The sequence below is a fragment of the Ursus arctos genome, unplaced genomic scaffold, assembly GCF_023065955.2.
Source record: "Ursus arctos isolate Adak ecotype North America unplaced genomic scaffold, UrsArc2.0 scaffold_18, whole genome shotgun sequence".
In the NCBI taxonomy this organism is placed as follows: domain Eukaryota; kingdom Metazoa; phylum Chordata; class Mammalia; order Carnivora; family Ursidae; genus Ursus; species Ursus arctos.
The window spans coordinates 55712322-55728256 of NW_026622852.1; the positions used below are offsets into that span (position 1 = coordinate 55712322).

The following is a 15935-nucleotide window of genomic DNA, read 5'->3' on the forward strand; positions in this document are numbered from 1 at the left end:
GCCCCCTACCCGGCCAATGGGAAGCGGTAGCCGGGAGAGCGCGCGACTTCAGAGGGTGGCTCAGCTTCCTCCGACCGCACGACGGCCCGGGGCGCGTGACGTCACCGAAGCGCGCCGGAAATGAGGAGTCTGCTGCGCGCTGCCAGCGGTGAGGGAAGGAAGTTGGCCTCGGAACGGCCTGGGCTGTGTGGGCAAGGCCGCGGGCGGCGGCGGCGGCTGCTTCGACCAACTGAGGGTGGCGCGATGGGAGACGAGATGGATGCCATGATCCCCGAGCGGGAGATGAAGGTCAGAGACTGGCCGGGGCCTCCCTCCCTTCCTTAGTCCCGGCGTTGCCTCGGAGCCCCGCTGAACTACGCCGCGCGGGGGCCGGCTGTCCCGCTTCCCGCCTCCTGCTTGAACAGTTTGCCGCGTTCAGAGTTCTCGCCGGCGCGTCCTGCTGTACTTTGCCGTGCCGCCGGCGCAGTAGCCCCGGCGAATGCAGTTCCTCTGTCCCTTGTTGGTCTTGTGCGCGCCACTTGAGTTACCCTAGTTACTTTCATGTGGTGGTCGGAGTCGTGGTAATAATTACTGTTTATTGAGCGTTCAGTGTGTGCCAGACACTGTGGTACTCATCACAGCGGCCCTATGAGGAGTTGTTAATAAAGAGGAGCACAACGAGGCTGGGGAAGTAGCTTACCCAAAGTCACATTTTTAAAGGGGCTGAAAGCGAGGTGGTTTTTTTAGACCCTCTCGTACACACTCACTATACTACCTCTGTAAAAGGGTCCAGGCGCGCCTAAGGCAGAGCCGGGGTTCATCACCTTTTCTACAAAACCTTTAGTTGAATGGAATAGGAGAACTATTTTGGTATTGGAAATCAGCATAAAGTCAGGGAACTGAAGAGAGGGGCGGGTGATCCAAATGACGGTTATGAGTAAGTTGCGGGAAGCTCTTAGGCGATTGAACCCGTCACTGAAATGCGTTTGGGGAGTAGTAATCCATCCCATATTTAGAGTAGTGATTCTTTGTTGAGAATGACGGGGCGGGGGGCGGGCGAAGTGGTGAGCCACCCAATGAGAGTGTGCCAATTTCTCAGGTATGCTGGGGCAGAAGGAAGAAAAAGTTTCAGAACCACAGACTTGGAAGATGACAAGTCTCCCTTTGAGTTACTGATCATAACAGAAAGGAAAGCTTTCCTGTGCCTGTTCATCCCACTGGCTCTCCACACCCCTGTGTCCCAAATAGGATATTTAGGAGTACCAGGATGAGAATTACAAAAGTACTGAAAATTTCATTCTACTCCTGTGTGGTTTCGTCTGGAAAGCTGTGGGTTTCTGGTCACCTTACTCATTTGGAATTAAGAAGTATTTCAGTTCATCTTTTAGCACCTATGTGTAAAACACCAAATCTAAGGAAATTACTATGTGGGTTGTGTTAGGGATCCTGTACAAAACACCACAAGTGTACAAAAATGAAGGCTGAGAAAGGCTGTCTTTGGCTTTTACCCTTTGGGAATGTAAGCAAAGGGGGATTCACATTCTTTTTACCGACACCTTGACTTAAGGTAGATTTGGAATTGAATAAAATCACCCATATATGGTACAATATAATGTAGTGATTGGTAAACTTAGGGAATTCTTAAGAAGAGGTGGTACACACTGAAAATTGTCTTTGAAAGCGTATAGATGTATTCATGGAAGACTGGGTGAGTCAGGCATTGACAGGAGGTTGGGGAAGGCTCCTAGGCCCTGAAGTGCTAAGGAGCATGAGCATTGAAAGAAACGGAAACGAAACAGGTCTGGGTTGGAGGTGGCCCTGGATGTTGCAGAGGTAATGGTGCACTTGTGGGAGGAAAGCAGAGTGTTGTGAGGTGAGGTCTCAGAGGCAGACACATCAAGCCATGCCTGGCCTTACAGCCTAGGGCTTTGGACTTGTGTTTAGGTGTCCTTATAGCATCTAGGTGTGTTTGCAGGTCTTGAATATTAAGAGATTGACCATACCTGTCCTTTTCTGTGATGGAATTTTGTTTTGTATTTAATGCAAGTAAGCCAGTTCTTTTGGGATATGGTTATCATTCTGTGGTCATTATTTGTTGAGTACTGCACTGGAAGTTCAGGCTAACAGCGTAGTTGTAGTTGGGTGATGCTTTCAATATTTAACAACAGTTATTAAGCACCACCCTGGGTTGTGAAACAATACATACCATCAAACAGGATAAGATTATGAATTATAAAGTGCAGCATGGGCGGTGGTTAGGACAATAAACTAGGAGTAGAAAAGGAAAAGATCAGTGTGAGCTGGATTAGTTAAGGAAGGCTTCATGAAAGAATTTTTAAAACTTTATTTTATTCAGTAAACATTAATAAGATCCTGTGCCACGTACCACAGTATGCACAGGAAGCTTAAAAACCACTGAGCCACACAGCCCTTGGCCTCAGGGTAATATTTATTTTGGTTGTACTGGAATTAGGGCTATTGGAGTATAATGACAGACATGATTTAATATCCTCTTATCCTGAATTGATCATGGTTTCTTCCCTCAACAATAGGATTTTCAGTTTAGAGCGCTGAAGAAGGTGAGAATCTTTGACTCGCCTGAGGAGTTGCCCAAGGAACGCTCGAGTCTGCTTGCGGTGTCCAACAAGTATGGCCTGGTCTTTGCTGGTGGAGCCAGTGGGTTGCAGATTTTTCCTACTAAAAATCTTCTGATTCAAAATAAACCTGGTGACGATCCCAATAAGATAGGTAAGTTACTTAATTTTGTTGCACGGTGGAGAGAGGAGTGTGGCGAAGTGCTAATGTAGTGTCCTTCCCAAGAAATCATTCTAGTATATAGATTAAAACTGCTGTTAGTCTTCACATTGATCCCTAAGAAGAATAAGTTCCAGATAGGATGCTGGAAGCCTTTCTGTTTGTTCCCTTTGGTCCTTTTGGCGAGTTGTTCCTCTGAGCTCAGCAGGAAGAAGAATTGATCATTCTGCCATGCTTTTATTTTTGCTCAGTTGAACCTGGTTTCTGGATCCCTAGGAGGAGGGTTTTGTTGCATGGCATTTTAGTTGGCACAATAGTACCATCCAAACAAATAGGACGCATTGTTGCAAAAATATGAGTACAGGATGTTATTTTTAACAAGGGCAACAGCCACAGTTTGCCTAGGTCATGTGAGGAAGAATCTGGGAAATTTAATGCATCACTGTACATCTGTAAGAAAACAGATTTATCTGCATAACCAGGTATCAATGTAGATGTGAAAATTGTTTCACATAGACCTGGATAAAGGGCTTGTGGCTTACGCTTCTGCTTTGTCTTTTTTAAATGTTTTCATAGTTGAAAAAGTTCAAGGCTTGCTGGTTCCTATGAAATTCCCGATACATCACCTGGCCCTGAGCTGTGATAACCTCACACTCTCCGTGTGCATGATGTCCAGTGAATATGGTTCCATTATCGCTTTTTTTGATGTTCGCACATTTTCAAATGAGGTAAGCTACTGGCAAACTGTAGTGTCAACATGAGACCTAAAAAGACTTTCTGGTATTGAATCATAACCTAGAAATTTCTGGGTTGACCCTTGGAGTCATTTTCTTTTTTTTTTTTTTTTTTTTTTTTTTTTTTTTTTTTTTAAGATTTTATTTATTTATTCGACAGAGATAGAGACAGCCAGCGAGAGAGGGAACACAAGCAGGGGGAGTAGGAGAGGAAGAAGCAGGCTTCCAACGGAGGAGCCTGATGTGGGGCTCGATCCCATAACGCCGGGATCACGCCCTGAGCCGAAGGCAGACGCTTAACCGCTGTGCCACCCAGGCGCCCCTTGGAGTCATTTTCTAGATCGAAATATGGGTTTTAAAAAAGTCCTTAACTGTAGGATCATAGATCTTTGAGATAGAAGGGACTTCAATAAATTATTTCATAACATTTGCCCCAAGGTATTTTTTCTCATTTACAAATGAGACAGCCAAAGCCCAGCGAGCCTTAGGTAGCTTGCCCAAGGCTGTAGAGTTAAAAATAGTGTCAGAGGGGCGCCTGGGTGGCTCAGCTGTTAAGCGTCTGCCTTTGGCTCAGGGCATGATCCCGGCGGTCTAGGATCGAGCCCCACATCAGGCTCCTCTGCTGGAAGCCTGCTTCTTCCTCTCCCACTCCCCCTGCTTGTGTTCCCTCTCTCGCTGGCTGTCTCTCTCTGTCAAATAAACAAATAAAATCTTAAAAAAAAAAAAAAAAAAAGTCAAATTCCTACATCCCAGGTCTCTGACCTCCTCTGGCTGTATTCTTCCATTCCAAGCAGTTTCATAATGATAATTGTCAGTAATTTGAGTATTTATACTGACTGTTTGCCAGGTCCTATACTGGTGCTTTATATGCCTTGTCCTCATTCGTACGTACCATGGCCTCACAAAGTAGGTGTGTTGTCTTCATTTCATAGATGGAGAGAAAGGCCCAAAGAATTTACACATCCAAGGACCCAACACTATTAAGAAGCAGAGCCAAGATTTTAATCTAGTCTTTGCTTTTTACCAATTATTATATTTTTGTGTTTTCCCCTGCTGGCAGTCCCTCCCGTGTGCTAGAATAATTGGACTGCCATTTTTCAAAGTTGTGTTGAAATTGTCTGTAACAAATAGATTGTTGTGTAGAGCTCTTTTTTTTTTTTTTCTGGTCATGGTCACGGAGAAAAGGGAACTGTAATTTGAGAAAACGTGCATATTTGATAATTTTCTTCAACTATTAAATGTCTGTGTATTTATTAATTTATCAATTTATTTTTGCTTCTGGGCATTTGTTTTAAAAGGCTAAACAGCAAAAACGCCCATTTGCCTATCATAAGCTTTTGAAAGATGCAGGAGGCATGGTGATCGATATGAAGTGGAACCCCGCTGTTCCCTCCATGATGGCAGTTTGTCTGGCTGATGGCAGCATTGCTGTCCTACAAATCACAGAAACAGTGAAAGTGTGTGCGACTCTCCCTTCCACAGTGGCAGTAACATCTGGTGGGTAATAAAGGCTTTCACTCCATAACATACAGTAATGGTAATCTACTTAAAAATTAATTTCTGGAAATAAACACAAATGGGGTTTTTTGTTGTATCTGTAGTTGTCTGATAGAAGTGCAGAGTAGTCTTTATTTCCATAGTGGGTGTTTGAAGCCAAACAGCAGACATGATTTAACTTGAATGTGCGTGGGCTTTTTGGAGAAAAAAAATATTTTGGTACAGCTGGTTTAGAAATGTGTTTTTGAGAATGTTTGCTTCTGGAACTGCAAGGACGATGGATGGTACACTGAAAGTCATTTGTACCATCATGGAAAAGCATTACAAATACCGAATATGAGTAAGAGAATGATTTCTTGATACTTGAAAACCTCTGTTCTTCTTATCTAAAGACTATAGAGTTTTCTGTACTTTCCAGCTTTCTGGATGATACTTCATTGAAAAAACATTTTTAGAAGTTGATTTAATGGCCCAGGGATACATCATAATTGGTTTGTATCGTCAAAATGATTTTTTTTTTTTTTAATTTTGCCAAATAAGGATGATCCCGCAGTCTTCCATGGACTGACAGAGGAACGGGAAGTGGTGATTATGTGGCTGTTTCAGTACAGACCTCATTGGTTTGCACCATTCTCTTCAGTTCTTAATTGGCAGCATTTTCTTCTTTGCTCAGTGTGCTGGAGCCCCAAAGGAAAGCAGCTGGCAGTGGGGAAGCAGAATGGAACCGTGGTCCAGTATCTTCCCGTAAGTCTTGCCTTGGACTTGAGACATTTTCTTAAGTTACCCACTGTTTTTTGGGAATGGTTTGGGGGCTCATTGGTGTTTTTCCTGTTAAAATGTAATTTATGCTCGCTCAAACAAATTTCATCAGTAAACAAGTGAATGCAGGAAAGAGTGGAGCTCTTTCTTTCTATCCCGTAGTCCTTGTAGAGGCACGCTCTGTGTTTTATTTAGTGGTAGTCTACAGACTTTTCTGGATGCTTATACAAATAGTCTGTGTATAGATGCTTACACGTCTACTGTACCCACTGATCATACTCTATGCAACATTCTCTAACTTTGTATTCCCAATCCATTCCATAAAAACACTCCAGCAAAACAGTTGAAGGATAGCATTATTTGTCTGCTAGCTGAATCCGTCTCAAAGGTTCAATTTCTCCAACTGTAGGCACCCAAGACAGTGGATGCCCCTGTCACTCTGTCATCCCCTCCCTGTGGTCATCCTGAGATAATATTCACAGATATTCTTCAACATAAATTGACAAAGAATCCATACATGTTCGGTCAAGCCTGGGTGGGAAGGAGGGGTCCACAGGCAGTACCAAGGCCTGCGTTGCTGTGCATTCCTCCTTGAGAGACTGTTCTCCATGGGTGTAAAGCAGGGAATGTAGTGGTATGGGTTTGAGGTTAAGATTTTACTTCTTGTTGTTGCAAAAAAAGTTGTTATGTGAAATCTGGTACATATCCTTTTAGGGCATCAGCCTGTAAAAAGATAATTGGCTTATTGTTATTGGTCGGCTCTTTGCCTTTTTTGCCCTAAACTTAATACTTTATCAGGGTTCTTTTTCCAGCGTCTTATATATGGAGCTGCTTCATTCTTTGGAATGGCTGCACAGTAGTCCGCTGTGTGAATGTACCATAATGCACTTCTCTGTTCCATTACTGGTGGCCGTGGCTTTGCTAGTGCGTATGGTATCGCCTTGGGCATCCTCTCTCTACGCCCGAACACATTTGTGGGAGATTTCAGTAGGATGGGGTCCTGGACGTAGTCATTCACTCTTCCCTGAGTTCAGTCTCTCCTGGCTGGGAAGATGAAACACAGTGGTGTCTGGGGGAGCAGACTGGATTTGACAGAGTTTCGCTGGTTTAGGTTTATGTCATTTGACACTCCCCTCCCCCATCTCTTTCAGACTTTGCAGGAAAAAAAAGTCATTCCTTGTCCGCCGTTTTATGAGTCGGATCATCCTGTCAGAGGTAACCCGCCTGCTTTTCTTACTGGGTCGACCTCTAATGAGGTGACAGTATTATAGAAATTTCACATCCTGTGACGCGGCTAAATGTCCGCTCAGGAAAGTGTTAGCACCTCCTGAGTGAATATTCCCATTCTTACAGTTAGCTAATGAAGTCATCGTGACAATAATCCTCTGGTAGACACTTGTGTCTCGTGGTAAATCACAGTAAATGAACCCTGATTTTTTATTAGTATTTCAAAATTTGCCCTCCTTACAGTCTGCCAAAAACCAAAAATACTACTTTGGGACGAATTTGGGCTTTGAATTCTTTGTATTTGTGAGTTATATTTAGTCCGTGAAATCGAGACCTTTGTTAAAACCATAGCACTCTGATTTTTTTACCCGTGGGCTGTTACTTTTTTAACATAGGGGAGCTATTGCGAACATAAGGTGCTTCATTAGGGTCTGTGTGTTTCAGTTCTGGATGTGCTGTGGATTGGTACTTACGTCTTCACAATCGTATACGCTGCTGCAGATGGGACCTTGGAAACTTCTCCAGATGTGGTGATGGCTCTCCTCCCGGTATGTGTGTGAAAGGGACATCTTTGTCCTTTGAGAGTCATAGAGGTCCTCTAATAAAGTTCAAGGCTTTGGCTTCAGTTTCCTTCTTTTGCTGGCAGGGATGGTACAACTTCAAGTGTAAAACTTTAATGCTGCACCATGGGCCTGGGGGCCAAAATTTTGGTGTCCGCTTACGGCATATTCTCCTGTTTAGTCATAAGGAGAAAAAAAATCCTAAAAGTTGCTGTTGCTTACGCCATAAACTGGGAGTCCTGGTAGATGTTGACCTGATAAAGAGGTTTTAGAAAAGCAAGAAAATACCTTGATTTTTAAAATTCTTTCACTTATTTATATTTATCAGATGTTTCAAATGCCTGCAGGGTGCTAGGCACTGCTTTAAAGCTGAGAACACAGTGGTGACAGGGGCAGAGTCCTTGCTTTTGTGGATTTGACATTCTGATGAGTGTGCTAGTCAGTAAATAAGTGTAGATCAAGGAGTGATAAGGGTGGTGGAGGGAGCGGTGAAGGGTATGGGGCAGATGATGACAGAGGTGCCGTGTGGCTTGGGCACTCGAAGGCCTCTGAGGAGGAGCCGTTTGAGCAGAGAGTGGAATGACCTGAGGGTGTGAGTCACTGTGAAAACATGGAAGAACATTAATAACAAGATCTACAAAATGTCACTAAATTGCAGTGGCATTATAAAAAAAAAAAAGCAAATGAGGTAGAGCTTATATTTTCAAATCAGCACTGGCTTTCAAAGTCCAGAGGAAACGTTTAAAAATACATAAATAAATGTCTAAATGTAATAAAAGTGGAAGTTGCAGGAGTTATTCTGTCTTGCAACCTTGTTTTACTTAGTGGTAAATCGTAAGCATCTTTCTAAGTCAGTGGATACGATCTATATTTGGCTTTTTGAACAGATAACTTTTTTAGCTCTTTCACTGTTGTTTTGAGTTTTCACCTGTTCTAAGGAATACCGTGATGTGTTCTTTTGTGTGCCTTTTATGTGATTATGTTTATTAGGATACATACCTAGAAATGAGTTTGGTTGAGTGGCATATGCTAAGCTTTTGAAAACATTGCCGAAGTGTCTTTTGGAAAAGTTATAGCCGTTTATGCATCTCCCACCAGTGGGGCTCCCATTTGCCCCCCGTGTGTGTCATGATGCAGTGGTACCATTTTTAATCATCGCCAGTGACGTGTAGAAAAGGGCCTTGTTTTTATTAAGTCTTGGGCTCCGGATAATGTTGAATTTTAAAAATATGTCTATTGAGGTCCTTATTTCAAGAGCTCATGAAGATTTTCTCTTCCCAGGGAAAATATTAGCTCTGGCGTTTATTGACTCTTAGGTTCCATGTCCTGGGCTAGAAGCTTTATGTGTATCATCTTGTTCCACACTTAAGACAGCCTGTGGAGTAAGTTCAGCAGGCCCACTACAGACATGAGAAAACAGTATCAGAGAGGCCTAGTAATCTGTCCGTGCCTGTCCCATGGCCAGAAAGTGAGAAAGCAGTTTGAATCCAGTTCGGTCAGTGGCCACCATTCATATTGCCCGACTGCTCAACTCGGCCTTTATAGTGTGTCTGTGTATTTGGACATAGATTTTTGAGTGAATTTTCTTTTTTTTTTTTTTTTAAAGATTTTATTTATTTATTTGACAGAGATAGAGACAGCCAGTGAGAGAGGGAACACAAGCAGGGGGAGTGGGAGAGGAAAAAGCAGGCTCCCAGCAGAGGAGCCTGATGTGGGGCTCGATCCCAGAATGCTGGGATCACGCCCTGAGCCGAAGGCAGACGCTTAACCGCTGTGCCACCCAGGTGCCCCTTGAGTGAATTTTCTTATAAGTGGTTTTCTTTTTCGAGATCCTTAACTGTGTAGAATAACTGCACGTGGGATTTTTTTTTTTTCTCCTTTTGTTTATTGTAGAAAAAAGAAGAAAAGCACCCAGAGATCTTTGTGAACTTCATGGAGCCCTGCTATGGCAGCTGCACGGAGAGGCAGCACCATTACTACCTCAGTTACATCGAAGAATGGTGAGCTGAGAATCCAGGAGGGGTCCCTCCTTTCTCTGTCGGGTCCCACCTGCATCGCTTTGTTCTGACTTCAAAATGCTTTTCTTTTCTTTTTTAAGATTTTATTTATTTATTTGAGATAGAGCGAGCGAGAGAGCAGGAGCAGAGGAGCAAAGGGAGAGGGAGAAGCAAGCTGTGGGACTCGATCCCAGGCCCCCAGGATCGTGACCTGAGCCGAAGGCAGATGCCCAACCGACTGAGCCATCCAGGCGCCCCTGAAATTCTTTTCTGTAGGAAAGGAGAACAGAGACCTGAGATGCCCTTGAACATATTTTCCTCTGATGCTGGATAATGCCTCTCTGACTACTTGTTTCCCCAATCTTAAATTATCTAGGTCAAATACTTACTAATCTTAAAAACCCGTTTTCTCAATAACTCCAGTGAAAACTTACGACAATACTGACATTTGAGGAATGTATTAAAAGTTTTCCTCTGAGAGCAAAAGCTTCCCCTTGAAAGAGAGATAGCTTGAAGCAAAGCTTTTTTCCAAAAATTCAAGAGATTATTCTGTTTACAGGGCAGTAGATTTATTGGAAATTCCGACTTGATTTTGTTATGTCTCTGACTTTCGTCAGAAATACGTAGGCAGTTGGCTGAGTCTCCAGGGCTTTATCGTATGAACTAAGATGTTAAGCTTTACATCTAAAATCTTCTCACCTTTCTTCAGCCATGTAGAAAACCTCACCTTCTTCCTTGTCGTCTCGAGAAGTTCTCATGGATTCCGCCCCAACCTCAAGTTGGGTTAGAGCCGTTGCAACGTTTCAATTTAACGGTCTTCCGCTTTCCTTCCTTGAAGGGATTTAGTGCTGGCGGCGTCCGCGGCTTCCACAGAAGTCAGCATCCTGGCTCGACAGACAGATCAGGTACATTTCACTCTTTGTCGCTTTTATGGGATACTTTTCTGAGAAAGATTCTGGAGGGAGTTAACTACGTGGAGAAGGTTTAAGCGAAGCCACATCCTTTTGCGTGAGTTTCTGGGTGAGAGCAAAGCTAACACTTGGCTGACATGACAGGTGGCTTGGACATTGCGTTGGACAGGCGTGGGTTTCAGACTCAGCAGCTCTGCCGCTGTTATAAAAAGCCCTTCTGTCCTTTCTGGATCCACTCATGATCTGTGGGAACAGGCAGTATAACCAGCTTCCCACAGGAGCTCACCTGGGTGTGGAGAAGGGTTTTCTGCCTTGTGCTGTTTTACCATCTTTATTTTTCTTCCTGTTGCTTGAACCTGCCCCTTCTGTTCAGTCGCCTCTAACCCATCCTTGATTAATGGAGAGAAACGTGCAGATCAAACCAAATTGTGACTCACCAGCGGTACTTTCTGTTTCACTTTGAAAAACCACCAGAGAGCTAAAAACACCCAAGTCTGTAAGCGCCCGCCTCCTTTCTTGCACTTGTCCTCCTTGCAGAGAGGAGTTGGGCTGAGGTGATTGTGGTAAGCCATCCTAAACCAAGCTACGTTATGCAGAGTGACCACAGGGGGACGTGAGGAAAGGGAAATTTTTCTTTCTTTTTTTTTTTTTTAAAGTTATTTATTTACCTTACAGAGCACGTGCAGCGGGGAGGGACAGAGGGAGAGGGAAACTCAGGCCGACCCCACACCACGTGCAGAGCCCCATGCAGGGCTCGATCCCACGATCCCAAGATCATGACCTGAGCTGAAACCGAGAGTTAGGCTTGTAACTGACTGTGCCACCCAGGTGTCCCAGGAAACTTTTCTTCTTAAAACTCTGCCTAGAGTGTAAAAATGTGTGCAGCCCCCACACAGATACTTATGCCTCTCGAACCATCTAGTACTTATCCCTCGTTTCGGGGTGTAGGGGTAGTCCACTGTAAGTGCGTGGCTCTCGCAGTGTCTAGGGTGGGCCACTTTGGAGTCACAGGGCAGAGTTTAGCAGTCTGATGTGAAGTCTTAGCTTATCTTTAGTAACAGTTTCCTAAGAGCACAATTATTTTATGTACTGACACATTTAAAATATACTTGTATTTTTGTTTCTCATCAGGATAACTTATGTACATGGCTAAAAAATCAAGTAGTAGAAAGAGTTTATAAATGAAAAAATAAAATTACCCCTGCCCTACCCCATCCTTATCCAGCCCTATTTAGAGGGGACATATTTTAACTTGTAAATATTTGCTTTTTTTTTTTTTTAAGATTTTATTTATTTATTAGAGAGAACACAAGAGAGGGAGCGAACACAAGTGGGGTGTGGGTGGGGGGAGGAGTGCAGAAGGAGAGGGAGAAGCAGGCTCCCTGCAGGGCTCAATCCCAGGACTCTGGGATCATGACCTGAGCCGAAGGCAGATGCTTAACCGACTGAGCCACCCAGGCGTCCTGTAAATTTTTGCTTTTCAAGGTTACCTCCTTATCTCTAAATAATCTTTAGGGCACCTGGGTGGCTCCGCTGGGTAAGCATTGGACTCTTAATTCTGGTTCACATCATGAACTCAGGGTTGTGAGATCGAGCCCCATGGGCATTGAGTCTGCTTAAGATTCTCTCTCCCTTTCCCTCTGCTCCTCCGCACTTCTAAAAAAAATAAATAATAATCTGCTTCATCACTAGTTAGTGATGATTAATTTTAGGCCTTATCAGCTGTTGTGGCGGATAAGGGTGTAGCTCACATATGGCCCTCAAATCCTCGTCCTTCCTCTCAGTGGGATTTCAGCACTATTGTAGTTTCTTCTGTGTTTTTTCTTCCTTTGTAACTGTAAGTAATATTTTTTACCTTTGTTTCTTATGGTGTCGCCATACGCGGTATCTCTTAACCTTTTACTCTGTGAGAGGAATGCCTTCTCCCCCACCCTTGCCTTTAGCACCCCTTCTCCCACTCCCACCTCCTGGCTGTTGTCATCTGTGGCTTGTCTTTTGCAAAATCACAACTGGGACTTGTTTGCATTCTGTTCTAGTGATCATTAAGTCTTTTTTGTTTTGTCTACAGATTGTTTTTCAAAGTTGAGGTCAGTTTTGTTTACATTATTATGAATACGACTGTTACTCGCACCATAGCTAAGTCATGCAGTATGATTATGTTCCCTTTCCTAAACAGCTCTTTGCTTTTCTCTCTGTTATTCGTGGAGCATTCATCCCTTTTGATTCATGCTGCCCAGTTTTGGTCAACACTGAGAGTTAGATGGATGTAGTGATTTTTCAAAATCAGAAATCATTTATTGGCAGGAATACAGCCCATTCAAGCATAGACATAAGCAGAAGGGGAGTTTATGGGAAAGACTTAGGGGTTTCTCAAGGACCCCAAAGGCAGGAAGAGGGGTCCGTGTGAGGAACTGATGCCAAAATCTGAGAAGACAGGAACTAAGGATAATTCTCTCCATGGACAAGTGAGCATAGGGCATCTGGCCAGCTTGATAAGCCACACTGCGCGCCAGACCGCAGGAGCCGCTCCCACATCTCCAGGAGCAGCTGGTAACTGGTTCATCCACCATTTTTAGGAAGCTGCTTGGTTCCTGGTGGATGGTGGCCGCGGAAAGTGTTCGTGATAGTGATTACTTACACACAAGGCAGGCACTTGTATACCAGGAACACATAGGTTGATTTGGAAAATTAACCGCTCACTTGCTAGGATGCTTGTGGCTTTTTTAGACCATCTTCTTGGATTTCAGAGTCTAGTCGACACGTAAATCTAAACCAAGTGACTTGCCTTTTATTCTCTCCTATTTGAGTAATGGGAGAACCAATGCAAAGCTCTAATCAACATAACATTTCATCTTCTACTTCTTTTTTCTAGATTAATTGGGAATCTTGGCTCCTGGAGGATTCTAGTCGAGCCGAACTGCCTGTGACAGACAAGAGTGATGATTCGCTGCCCGTGGGAGTTGCCATCGACTATACTAACCAAGTAGAAATCACCATCAGTGAGTATGGCCTGTGCGGCTCAGTGCAGAAGTGATCTTTCTAATCATAGTTGATACTTAAATCCCGTTCTGCACGTTCGTGACAAAATCTACTCTGCGGGGCACTTTTAACTTCTGGTAGCGCATTTTTACTTGAAGAATGGATACAGAGTGCATTGTGACGACGCTGGATTAACTTGGTGGACATTCATTGATAAGACCAAAGCCAGACTCTGCGTGTGTGGGTGCGTGTGTGCATATCTGTATGTGCTTTCGCATACGGGCGGAATCTAGAACAGGGATCTCATCCCCTTGTTTCTCTGTGCACTCCAGTCCCTGGGTGGCCCCCCATGGGAACAGCACCCTCGTCCAGTCCTGTGTAGCAGTGCTTGGTGTGAAGACACGGAACAGAGAATGGGGCCCTCAAGCACTTGGCTTCCAAAGCAGGCCTGAGTGTGTGCTCTGAGTGTGTCTTCTCCCTGCTGGAGCGTGGCAGGGCTGCACGCGCGCAGCGGAACACATATTCTCTGCTCTTCGGTGCTTCAGTGTAGACAGGTGTCCTCATCGAGCACCGTTGAGTTCCTTCCTGTCCTTTCCCTGGTCAGGTTATTGGGTCTCCTTAGCTCATTTACTTTGATTCTCTTCAACTCTTAATTGACAAAATACATCTTAGGATTCAACTGTGGATGAATAAAGTGGTGTGACTCACCTTTCTTCGTCCTTCTGTGTGTTTTCCAAAGTGTGTAGTCCGTCACTTTTCTGCTAGACCGGCCCCCGCCTAGAGACCCCCGTCTTGGTCAGGGGAACATCTTGAACACTGAGACACTCGTAAAAATCGCAGGAGCTTAGGGACAGTCACGGCTGCTGCAGGACTGCTGGCGCTTCCGTGCGGGGTCCAGCAGGACGGTGGCAGTCGATAACGGCAGGAGCTCTCCTTGAAGAGCTGGTGCTCGAGAGGCCGTTTGGGTGTGAATCGAAAACAAGTGGACTTGAGCTACTGATGGGGCGAGTCCGCTACACCCCTTCTCGCTCGGGGTGGTCTTTCCCTTCCCGCCCCGGCCCTTCATCCCTTGGCTCTTTTTTCACTTGCGCTTTCTTTTTTTAACAGATGATGAGAAGACTCTTCCTCCCGCTCCGGTTCTTATGTTACTTTCAACAGATGGTGTGCTTTGTCCATTTTATATGATCAATCAAAATCCTGGGGTTAGGTCCCTCATCAAGACGCCAGAGCGACTCTCATTAGAAGGAGAACGACAGCCCAAGTCGTCAGGTACGTGTCTGTCCCTGCTCTCGCACAGAGGGAATACCAGAGGTTGGTTCTGGACCATTGCCAGGAATGCACACTGTGTAGGGACACGTAGTGGTCCTCTTCATCGGGGCAGTGTGTCTTAGTGAGGCAGGGACTGTTCCTTGAACACACGCACATTCTTGCATCCCTACAAGCTGTATTCTCCAACCTTTACTTTAGGGAAAAGGAAGCCCAGCCAGAGGGAGCCCATCAGGTAATCTACCAACAATATCCTGTTACAGCACCCTGTACTATATGGTCGGAATCCTACAGACATGTGTGGTCCTGAGGGATTGCTTAAGTATGTGCTTGTATGTGCGTACAGTGAATGCCATGTAACTTCAGAATGTTGCATTTGTTGACAGAGCGCTAGTGGGACATATCATGAAAAAGCACTGTATACTTTATGATCCTTCTCTCCTGAGAAGAAGGTATATACATAGGGAAAATATTAGAAAGGTGGATATTAAAATCTAAATAGTGGTTATAGCTGGGTGGTGGGAACATTGGAGATTTTGTTTTTGTTTATATTTAATTTTCCTTAGGTTTTTTTTTTTCCTCCTCCTCTTTGAAAATATTGCTTAAGTTGTATACCCTCATTGGAGGAAAATTAGAAAATACAAAATCACTTAAGAGCCCATCAGTCATCAAGCAACAGTCATAGTGAACATTTTGGTACATATTCTTTATACACATAAATGCACACTCGCAAACACTAATTTGTGTTTTCACATTTTTCACAGTGACAGTGTATCACTTGTGAGAACAAAATGTTAAACTTTTTAAAAGAGGATTGTTCCAAATTTTAATACTTCACCACTATTTCTCTTTTTGAATTCTGTGACTATATAACTATCTCTGGCTAAAAAAAATGTGTGGTGTAACCAGTTCTCTAAGAGAAAGCGTGTTGACCAGCTGGGTTGGATAAGTTGACGGTATATTTTCTTGCTGCTTCCCAGTGCAGAGTGGGTTGTTCTAGAGCCGCCAGGACACCTGGGCTCCTCACATTTGGCAGCACGACCCCAAGTAGGAAGCCAGGTGACTGTGCGTAGCCTGTGTGAGCCTCGTGCTGGGGCATCTCCTTACCTACAGTGGATCCTCTTTGAGTTGTTTTTCTTTAAGTGCTCCCGAGTACCACACGCTGTCTACACTCAGTTGCATGGTCTGTCTGTTCACAAGCAGTACAGCCTGTGAAGTTGGGAGCCTGCGGGATGATGTTTGTTTCTGAGCACAGTTGTGTGTGAAGGACTT

The 15935-nt window shown here is 44.2% G+C and overlaps 1 protein-coding gene across 3 annotated transcripts in view; it reads left to right on the forward strand.

Annotated features, from left to right (window-relative positions):
* Positions 1–117: 117 nt before the first annotated feature.
* Positions 118–15935, forward strand: part of NUP214 (nucleoporin 214) — a 94713-nt gene continuing 78895 nt past the window's right edge. For all 3 annotated transcript variants that reach the window (XM_026514203.4, XM_048223415.2, XM_026514204.4), the window contains exons 1-11: positions 118–288; positions 2532–2727; positions 3310–3461; positions 4766–4964; positions 5638–5708; positions 6875–6938; positions 7395–7498; positions 9404–9510; positions 10346–10412; positions 13291–13417; positions 14505–14666. In XM_026514203.4, coding sequence (XP_026369988.2) covers positions 121–288; positions 2532–2727; positions 3310–3461; positions 4766–4964; positions 5638–5708; positions 6875–6938; positions 7395–7498; positions 9404–9510; positions 10346–10412; positions 13291–13417; positions 14505–14666 — 1417 coding nt within the window. In that variant the 5' untranslated portion in view covers positions 118–120. The remainder of the gene's footprint in view (positions 289–2531; positions 2728–3309; positions 3462–4765; positions 4965–5637; positions 5709–6874; positions 6939–7394; positions 7499–9403; positions 9511–10345; positions 10413–13290; positions 13418–14504; positions 14667–15935) is intronic.